The sequence below is a fragment of the Parambassis ranga genome, chromosome 2 (genome assembly GCF_900634625.1).
Source record: "Parambassis ranga chromosome 2, fParRan2.1, whole genome shotgun sequence".
Classification (NCBI taxonomy): domain Eukaryota; kingdom Metazoa; phylum Chordata; class Actinopteri; family Ambassidae; genus Parambassis; species Parambassis ranga.
This window is the reverse complement of record NC_041023.1, coordinates 18,442,181-18,452,957: the sequence shown is the minus strand read 5'-3', so window position 1 is coordinate 18,452,957 and position 10,777 is coordinate 18,442,181. Positions and strand designations below refer to the sequence as shown.

Genomic DNA, 10,777 nt, shown 5'->3' with positions numbered 1-10,777 from the left:
TGGTATAGGGTCCACATGTTATTGTTATGTATATTGGCTATGACAGGGAGATCTTGTGCTGCATAGAATCAGTGGGAGCTGAGTGGGTGGATCTGTAAGGGGCTCTATTTCTCCATACTTAGCTGTGTTCTTCTTGCAGTCTCATAGTTGTTAGCCAGTCATTAGACACACTTGAGCTTCATAAAGGTCTCTGACAGTTAGTGAAATAGTGAAATAATGATAATGCTAAGGTGTTCCTAGATATAAAATAAATATCACACAAAGTTAAAAAAATATACTTTATTTATGTCAACAAAACACAGATATTTAAATATATGTATAAAACATGATACTAGACAGCACATCAAAATGTAAAGAGGTCAGCTAGTGTGTAAAATACACTATTTAACTTGACCTGACGTGTGTAAACATACACAGTTGAGACCAACTGACAAACATATATGTGTGTGTGTGCTCTGTCACTTAAAGTGTATGATCTCCTGAGTAGCCAGTCTGATGAGTTGGTTAAAGTCGAACTGGATGTACTTCCTCCAGTAACGCCTGTCTTTGCCGTAGACCTGAGCAGGATAACACGGACTGCCTAAAACGAACAGAGGTGTTAGGTCTGGTTTATGCAAGTCTTTACCATGTGGAGCACAAATTAGACCATTTCTAATAAGCAGAGTAATTAAGAGGCTATAAGGGTTTTTAATATAAAGTTTAACATTTTCAATCCTCTCTCAAAACTGCTCACAATGTCAAGACTGGTTCTCTACTGCCCTCTAAAGGTCTAAAGGTTGAGTCCTGGCTGCAGACATTTTGTCATTTTTTGTTATTAATTGCAGATGTGTGTGTGTCTCCTCACCTATGCCGTGCAAGATTCTAGCAACAGCTCTTCCTGAAAATTTCTCATCACTTCGGTTGGCAAGAAAACCTCTGATGTCAGCTCTGATCTGATTCTCCCAGTCCAACAGCTAGAAGCACACACACACAGATATGAACCACTGTATACACAGACATGACTGAAGCTTGTGAGATGTTTGTTTTCTACCTTGTATTTGTCAAGTTCCTCGAGTTCTACTGGTTTAAGTGTGTGGTCTCTGTCTCGCCTCCTATCAAAGTACTCAGAGAGGAGGTTCTTCAGCAGCAAACTGCGACTCACATCCAAGTCATCTACACAGGGCAACACACTGCGGAAGGCAACACTGGGACACAACGTAAAAGTGTGTTTTAATTAGCTGCATCTAGAGCTTCACAGTAGGAAACACTTTTAAAATGTGGCCCTACCTCTTGAAGGCCTTAAAACAGGCTGTCAGCTGGTACAGCTGCATCCTCTCCTGGTCCTGCACTCGATTGTGGAGGAACTGACACACTCTGTCCATCTCTTCATCACTCAGGTCGCCATAGGAACGGAAGTAGAAAGAAGGGGAGGAGAATTCCACAAGCACACCACTACGCCCGCCAGCTGAGACATGAAAATAATTTTAAAGCAACTGACCGACAACTCAATTCAAGCTGGGGATGGGCAGTGCCCTAAGAACTTTCATTTGGAGTCATGACTGCTCAGTATTTTCAGTCTCTGTGTGCTTTTTAGTGGTAAATGTATGCATATTGTGGTACTATAGCTTTATCAAAGTTTATTGCAAACTGTTTCCATAACTTACAAACCCACCTTGACCGGTGCTCCACTGGAGCTGTCTGAGTCCTCTCTTTACAAGAGGAAGCTGCCATCCCATAGTGTCTGCTACCTCGACCACATCAAACTCCAGCTGGTCACATGACTCCACTCGTTCGCCTGCCATCCGCCTCCGTGCCAACACCACAGCAATAGGAGGGCAACTGCAAAGAGGTGACGCATTTTTAAATATGTTGTTCAACTTGTACACATCCTACGTACTCACAAACACTTTGTACATTTTAGTGATTCTCTGCAGCTGTTTTGGTCCATCATAGCAGCTGACTTTACACACAGACATGGTGGGGTGGAGAAGCTCAACAAAGCTCTGTGGGTGCAGCTCCAGGTAGCAGAGCAGTGTTTCCACACCTGAAGAAAAACAAATCACACAGATACTTCTGTTGTTTACTGTACATACTGCAGAGAAACACAGCCTGACTGATAAGATCAGACTCAAATTCTTTTTCGTCATAGGTTTTCTCTGACCTTCTTCTGTGATGTCCAAGGCCTCAACAGTCTCTTGGATGGGAATCGCCCTCTCATGTGTGTGACACACTCGCTCCATGGGCCAATCAAACTCCACTTGTTGGTCCTTAAAACCGGCTCCCTTGTCTGTAACAGTCTCGTCCTCTCTCCTCTCATCCTTCTCCCCTCCCACTCCTTCATCTCCCTCTTCTTGCACAGGGAGCTCTGTTGACACCTCCTGACAGTACAAACACACTTTTCTCAGACAATTTTTATGTAAAACACAGTAAAACAAACAAATGTGTTTTTCTACCTGTGCATCAGTTGATTCTGATTTTTCTCCGTGCACCATGTCTTGCTGAGTGGCAAAGTTTATGCTGCTATCCTCATACACATCCATCATCTCCATTAGCTCCGAGTCCTCAACATCCTAAACTCATAGGCAGATTCAGTTTGAGAGCCACACACTTTTCTTCAGTTCCTGGAAGGAGGAATGCTTACAAGTAAAGTTACCTTTAAGAGCTCCTGTTGTTTTTGGTGTATCCGTTTACATTTGCATGCTGGGAAAACTTTCTGGACCAGTCTCTTTACTGTGTAGTAGTCCACTGTGTCTGCATAGATATGGCGACGGAGCTCATGGAGGTCCTCCCCCTACAAACATAATCACACACAACATTATAATTCTTATTACTCTATCAGGGAGGTCATTCTTAGAAAGAAAAGGGTACAAGCACACAGACCAAAGTCAGGACAGAATCTCACAAAAACCCTAAAGTGCTTTGTATGTAAAGGATGTAAGTGAGAGCCGCAGAATAAGAGATTTACACACTGCAGTTTAAAGTAGTGTTGCCTAAACATGTTTGTGATAACTAATATTAATAACTAATATTTTCCTAAATGGTCTGAAGCCTTACCTCAGGGTCCAAGAAGAGGTGACAGTGAGCTGGTTCTCCATCTCTCCCTGCCCTCCCAATTTCCTGGACATAACTTTCAAAACTCTGAAAAAAAAAAAAAAACACAAGATCGTTCTCATTAACAAACAGATATAAACAGAAAGAGACATTTTAGCAGTTACCAGATACTTTAGTTCCACTACTCACCTTTGGCATGTTATAATGGATGATGCCACGAACGTCAGATTTATCCAGGCCCATGCCAAACGCCACAGTGGCCGCCACAATTCTGAGCTCCCCACACATAAAGTTGTTCTGGACACGTCTACGCTCGGATCCCGACAGGCCAGCATGGTATGCCTCAGCCTGCCATTTCAACGGTTTACGGATCTTCTTCCGTGCTGAATAGAACCATATATAATGTGAAGGTAAGGTACATTACGTGTCACCATTTCCCCATTGGCTTTCTTTAGGTAAAGTCCCACACTTACCCATTTCTTTCTTTCTCTGCCCTATAGGGTTGGCTGGTGCCTGGCTGCTGCCACTGCTTTGTTTGTTTTCTTTAATCAGCACACCCTGCAGACAGGTCCTGAGTAGCGCTGCCACACGAACAGTCTCCTCTCTTCTGGTGCAGTAGACAATGATGGAGTCCAGACAGCCAAAACGTTCACCTTTTAACAAGGCAACTAAAGCCTGCAAATATAAGGACAGCACAGGACACAGAGCTTGAACAGGAAAAGCTATACATGTACACAGACCAAGTGTATATCTAGGAATGAGACCACAGTGCCTAATAACAGCAACATGTTGATGAAGATTCTCAGTCATCCAGGTCATCATACATAGAGAAGATTGAAGCAAGGCGTCTGGACTTGTAGAGTTTTACTCTACAAGTCCAGACACCTTGCTTCAATCTTCTCTACCTAATAACAGCAATAACCTCTAACCCTCTGTTTGCTATGCAACGCCCCTATGATTGCTGCCCTCGGTTGTACTGACAGAAAATATATATATATATATATATATATATATAATTTAGCAGCATTATCAACAGACATCAGCGGTAATAGTATTTCTTCCACATCCTCTAAAGTCCAGAATTGGAAATTCAAAAATTATTAAAGAATGGTCTGACGCCAGAGAGTTCGGAGGAAATATTAAAAAAGATGTTCTGTTTTTAAGCCAGACTGTGGGTATGAATAAAACAGGAAGTTGGTTCGCTTGCTTTTTGGGAGAAGCCAATAGAGTCTAATGGTGAGAGACATCAGACCTGATCCTTTTCTTTATCCATGGACACAGACAGATTCAGGTTCGGAGGCACAGCTGCAGATCTGACGGCGACTCCATCTTGATCGTGGATGCCCAGATGTTGAGCGATGTCCAGAGCAGTAGACAGAGTGGCTGTGGCAGTGAGTCCTAGTAAGCACTGCACTCCCAGACGCTCCCGCAGCACCTACGCGTCACCACAGAAAAATACCTGTTAAAGTTCTATGACTGGATACACACCAAGAGAAGGCTGCTAGCTATTTCATTGTTTCAGACCATGGTAAAATTAATGTACACCATTTTGTTTTCTGACCATATAATATTAAAATAATTATCTTACATTAAGACACATGATGAGGTCTAAGATACAGTCAACCATTATTACCTTACAGAGCCGTAGGTAGCATGGTCTGAAGTTGTGTGACCACTCAGAGACACAATGAGCTTCATCTATACAGGCAAAGGCCACAGGAGGGAGTTCCTGAGCAGTAGGCAGACACCCTGAACCTGAACCTCCTCCACCAACCAGGGCTTCAGGAGAGAGCAGCAACAAAAACACCTGTCCTGCCTTCACCTGGAGAAACAATTTGAGTCAACAAAACGATTCATTAAACTACTTTCAGGACGTTCCAGAGGGTTTGTCTGTCTATCTATACAATCCATGCTACTGGGACAACTTGTAGATTCGATAACATCAATGACATTAGATGCTCTAATTAATGTGGATGGAACATGCCATCACCAACATTGTTATGGTACCTTTTCTATTGTGGCTTCTCTCTGTTTCATCGTCATGTTGGAGTGGATACAGGCTGCTTTCAGCTTGGCTGACAGGCCAGAGACCTTAACACACACACATGCAATTCACAAAACAATCTGTCCACCGGGACACTGTCCTGAAAACAACTGCTGCTGCTTGCTCAGATACAACAAATTTACCTGGTCATCCATTAGAGAAACTAGAGGTGAAATGACCAAAGTGATACATTTTGATCGCTGAGCATACAGATAGGCTGGGAGCTGATAGCACAGTGATTTACCCATCCCAGTTGACAACACTACAAGAGTGGAGAGACCTAAAGACGGAGAGAGAAACATGTGATGAATGATATGCAGAGCAGTGCAGGTGCATGAGTGTGTACTGTTCATACCCGACAGGATCCTCATGATTGCTTCTTCCTGTCCTGCTCTAAATGACTTATAGCCAAGGTCTCTTAGACCTGCAAATACATCTTCAGGTGTTTCTGAAGACCAGACAATACAAAACATCAATAATTGGCATAAACACATAATACTTTTATGTAGAACTTATTGAGACTAGGGAGAGCAGTTTACCCTGGACTTTGCCATTATCTAGGAGATGGTAAAGCGGTTTCATGGGTGGTGGGGGAGCAGGCCGTTCATAGTCAGGACGTATCACATTCAGAAGCACCTCATCACCATGTCTGTTGTCCACTTCTTTTTCCTGTTGGTGCTGCTCCCTGTTGACACCGGACGATGCTGCTGCAATGTCCAAACAAGGCGTAATATTCAGAAAAATGTGAGTAAATACTCTGCTTATTAGGAAATCTAAGATTTATTTCTGCAACACAGCTGATGCTGGCACATGGTAGGAAAACAACATAATGACTCTCTCTGTCTCTCCAAACTGGAAAATGTAAGTGTATGCTCATGAAACAGGCAGTACCTAGTGGCTGGGGCTGCAGTGTTCCCGTTGCCCGGGCAACATCCTCCAAGGTGGGCAGTTCAAAAGGCTCCTCTTCAGCAGGTTTGTCCTCAGGAACAGGAGGCGGAGGGGCTACAAAATGAGATCAGAGCAGAAATGGTAACAGTATGTAGTTTAAATTAGATGTTCTAACAACAGCACTGGATGTAGCATAGGTGAGAACATGAGATGATTTTACAGTTTTCTGAAAAGCAATCTGACTTGTGATCAGATACGGTTTATTAACAAGTGATGTGTTTATATGCCCTGCTGTGTCACCTCGTCCCTTGCAGTCAATAGCCCAGTGTCCCGTCCCTCCGCACTTGTAGCAGGTGTCACCCTGCCGACTGAAGCCTCCTCTGAAACTGCCCCTCCTTCCTCTGCCAAAATATCCACCACCACCACCAAAACGCTCTCCTTTCAGCTGGAACTTCTGCATGTACAGCTGCAACACACGCAAAAGAATCATGACACCAAACACAAAAAAACACATACATTATTCCATATATTGTTAAACAAGGAAACGATGCAAAAACCATTTACCACAACAATATTAAAGGTACCTTTATAATTAAGAAAAATTGTAAGATTTGCACTTAAAACATAAGGATCCAGTTGTCCTATTACATTCTGATTGTGTAGCTAACAAGCCATTAGTTCTATAAAACTTCATGTATGCACTGACAAATTCACACACACACACACAACTTACCTGTTTGCGGAGAGCCATCCCTCTCAGTGCATATCCTTTGACGTGAGACTTCTTCTTCAAATTAATTTTTACAAAGTTACCCTCTGCACCTTTAGTGACTCTATAAAAATGAGAAAATAAACATACATAAAAACATACTGCCAAAAACAAAGATCTCTCAGTACCATTCTGCATTTTAAGGAGACACTTACCTGCCTCTGACAGACTGCGACCGATATATTTTGGTAAGTTTGAATTCCTCCTCTACTTCTCCTAACAAATTCTCTTGAAGCACCTTCATGGAAATAATATCAAATTATCTTGTATATGCATTCATACTATGGCATGAGATGAGTGTAAATTCTCCTTACCTTTTTTGGTTCTTTTGCTTCTTTCACTGCTTCACATTCTTCATCTTCCTCCACTTGTTTCTTGGTTCTCCTTTTCTTCCCTCCTCCTCCAGAAGCTGGGCTGTGGTTCACATCAGAACTCTCTTTCTTTTTAGTATTTCTTCGTCTCTTTTTCACTCCTCCATCTTCTGTAGCACCTGCCTCTGTGTCATCCTTCTCTCTTTGCCTCTTTGTCCCCCTCTTGTTTAAAGCTTTAGATTTAGGATTCTTCTCTGTGCTGTCTTCTGGTGTTTTCAGTGGGGGCGTTCCTACATCCACCTGCTCATCCACCATCTTTCTTTCTTTGTCTTTCCTTGCTCCTTTAGCTTTTCCAATGCCTGGTTGAACTGATTTCACTGATATATCACTATATATTTCACCCCCTGTGATGCTTTCTACTGTTTTATTTCCTTCTCTGCTGAGTGAGCACGTTCTTTCTCCAATTTCTTCACCTTCCTCTTCTCTCTCTGCTCCTTTCTCCACCCTAGGCTCGTGGTTTCCTGCTCCAGGCTTTTCCTCAGCTTCCATTTCTCCAAATACCTGACACCTCTCCAGCCAGTTCCTGTCAACAAAGCTCAGTCTGCTGGCAGGAGAAGGCCTACCTCCAAAGCCTTTGCCAACAATTGCACCTCTGAGACCTCCAACAATCTGTGGGCTTCCTTTAAGGCTACCTGGAGCTCCAAAAGAGTCAACAACAGGGTGATGAGTTTCTAAGATTTCCGGGTTCTCTTTTTTGTCTTGTTCTGATGTTCTTTCAAAGGGTGGTGAAGATAAAGATGACAACAGGGCAGAAGATCTGGCTGGGGAGGAAGCTACTGTGGAGGTACTGATTTGTAAACTGATTTCTTGAATAATATTGTCACTGCTTTTACTACTATTGCTGCAACTACTAGCAGCATCAGCAGATTCTGCTCTGACAGGTTCAAATGGTTTAAATGGCTCTTGAGGCTCCACTGGATAGAGAGTCTTTGAAGCTTGGTGTCCACGGATCAGACTCTCTCTTCTGTTAAGAAAGACGACAGTAACAAGAGGGGCACACACAGCTGTATGACTTAAAAACAGTACACAAATACAGTGTTTTGTTGTTCCAGATAACATGGATACATGGATCATAAACTATAATGAAATCTGTATCTGTGCACTATATATGTAGTAATTTCCTGTTTAATTACCTTGGGGAGGAAATGTTGGATTTGGGGTTCGTTTTTATGACAGCCACAGAAATAGGACACTTTCTTTCTATACTTTGTCCATCATTTAAGGAGTTAAGAGGCATCCGGCCAGGAAGGTGTGACTTCTTCAATGAAGCAGGTCTCTCCTGCAATAATACAGACAATACAGAAAATAACACAACTCAAGAACTGTGCTCATCATGACACTGAAGGAAAACGCTACAATTCTTGTGTTACTCTCATGATCTTTTTCCAAGTGATCCTCACCTTACCAAATGTGGCCAGGTTGTTTTTAAGTTTTAGGCCATAATACTGGGATGAAGCTTTGAGGCTGTCTCTGTCCTGGGGTGTCAGTTTGGGAGAATGCACTGGCATTGCACTGCGATTCAGGTGGGCGCCCCAACAGTCTGACTTCTAAGGAGACACATGCCAAAGGATGGTTGATAAATGGAGAGACAGTCTTTACATTTACATGCATAGTATATATGTCTCTATGGTCATGTGCCAGAAACTGCAAATCATGTCCCACAGTTACTATACACATTTAGACTATTGTCAGACTCATTAATGTGCATGCAAACGTACTGAGTGGCCAAGAAAAACAAAGCCATTAAGGCCATAATCTGACTTTCTAAAGTACCTTCTGCGTTGTGCTGGGCTCAGCTGTAGGTTGAATATAACCGCTGGCTGCATTGCTGCTGCTGTTGTCTTTGGCTTGTTTTAAATCGCGGTACTCTTTATACAAACCTGTAATACAGACGCACATATTTAATAAAACATATTCTGTATATTTACAAGAGCAATTATGGGATTTAGTACTCACCTCTGGTCTCGTGTGGGGCCTGGTCAATGTCCTCCTGTGAATTTAAGAGAATGAAAGTTCTAACAAAACGACAGCAACAACACCTGCTACTACTGTTACTGACAGTGCTGTGGCTGCTGGCTAACTACGTGCTATAACAACAGTTCAGTCACCTTGGTAGGTTTCCTCTGGTGCTGTTGGACGAATCCTTGCTCCCAGTTTTTCAGCAAAAGTTTCACTTCGTTGTAGCGATCCATATGTACACCAAATACGAGACCTGTTAAACGACTTGACTTTGTTCTTGCAGGCACAATTAGCTCACGTTAACTTGCGATATTAATGTAAAAGAGCAAACGACGTGACGGTACATTTGTAGTAATGCATCCTCGGAAAAATCTCCTTCCGCTTTGTGTTGTTTACGATTTTCCCGCGACGGAGAACGTCACCGTGGGTTGCCAGATTACGATCTGCATCCCCCGATCACATACATTGAAATATTGGCAACACGTTATTTTCTACATATATACTCATAAGAAACTTAATAGCTTTGTCTTGGGTGTTCTTTTATTTAAATAAAGCAATTTTACATTCAAAATATAATAATATACTAATAATAATAATAATAATAATAATAGTTGTTGTTGTTGTTATTATTATTATTATTCAAAATTCTTAAAGAAACAAATACAAAAGAATTAACTAAACATTGAATAAAGTATTTCAGATTCTGATATGCAATATAGAGATGGCAAATGTTCTCCTGTTGACTGCTCTGCCACAAGAAACCCCAAGAAATGCTCTTTTACTTGAGGAATGTCTTCTTGTGACACTATCCTGACTATGACAAAGAGCTGCTCCTTATGACTCAGATCAGGGGTGCAGACTAAAATGATGGAGAAAAATGTGGATATTTTGATCTCTGTTACAATGTGTTCTATTATATTAGAACTGGTGGACTCTATCAGTTCATTTTTGATTGTTTTGCCAGGATAATGTACATGATTGCCACCTCCACAGCTGCTGCTGGGTTGTGCTGCTGAGATGGAGCACAACCCAGCAGCACAACCCATCAATGCAGAACACATCAACGCAGTGGACAACAACATCAAGTTCACTCAGGAGGACACCAGGGACAACAATCTGGCCTCATTGGACTGCACAGTACACATTGAGGAGGACAGGAGCTTCAGTGTGGAAGTGAAAACCCACACACACGGACCAGTACCTGTTGTTTGATTCACACCACCCACTGGAACACAAACTGGGAGTCATCAGGACCCTGCAGCACAGAGCACAAACTGTACCAACCAGCTCAGAGGGGAAGAAGAAGGAGCAACATCACATCAGGAAGGCCCTGCAAACATGTGGCTACCCCAAGTGGACACTCGTCAAAAAAAAAGTTCACAAACATCTATGTTAAGCTGGAAAAACCTTCCCCTAACAGAGGTGGTGGCGTCAGACATCATCTTTCTACCACATACAATGCAGCTTCCATCTATACCCAGAAAGCTTCACCTCAAGTCACATGTTCACAGCAAGAACAATGGGCTGTTACCAGTCCCCCTCCGGCAGTCTCATAGTCATTAGCCAGACAAATCAGACACAGCCAGACTAACAGACTAACATTTTGTGAATGTTTCTTATAAATCCACCAACCAGGTGGCTCTATAAGTGTGTGTAAAGGTCTGTATGGCTACCATGCTTTTAATCTCCTCAGGCAACCAGTGGAGGGCCGACAGC

General features: G+C 42.5%; 1 protein-coding gene across 1 annotated transcript; it reads right to left on the bottom strand.

Annotated features, from left to right (window-relative positions):
- Positions 1 to 399: 399 nt before the first annotated feature.
- On the bottom strand, positions 400 to 9,431 carry recql4 (RecQ helicase-like 4). The gene is made up of 28 exons (XM_028397573.1): positions 9,211 to 9,431; positions 9,059 to 9,092; positions 8,876 to 8,982; positions 8,503 to 8,649; positions 8,236 to 8,381; positions 7,046 to 8,066; positions 6,887 to 6,969; positions 6,696 to 6,795; positions 6,263 to 6,428; positions 5,966 to 6,076; positions 5,614 to 5,781; positions 5,430 to 5,522; positions 5,218 to 5,354; positions 5,038 to 5,121; positions 4,664 to 4,852; positions 4,283 to 4,465; positions 3,504 to 3,705; positions 3,220 to 3,413; positions 3,034 to 3,117; positions 2,633 to 2,770; positions 2,433 to 2,549; positions 2,141 to 2,357; positions 1,894 to 2,023; positions 1,652 to 1,818; positions 1,267 to 1,444; positions 1,031 to 1,184; positions 845 to 953; positions 400 to 580 (listed from the first exon to the last, which is right to left on the bottom strand). Exons 1-28 carry the CDS (start codon positions 9,292 to 9,294, stop codon positions 459 to 461), a joined length of 4,665 nt encoding a protein of 1,554 aa, XP_028253374.1. The 5' UTR covers positions 9,295 to 9,431; the 3' UTR covers positions 400 to 458.
- Between the last annotated feature and the right edge of the window lie 1,346 nt (positions 9,432 to 10,777).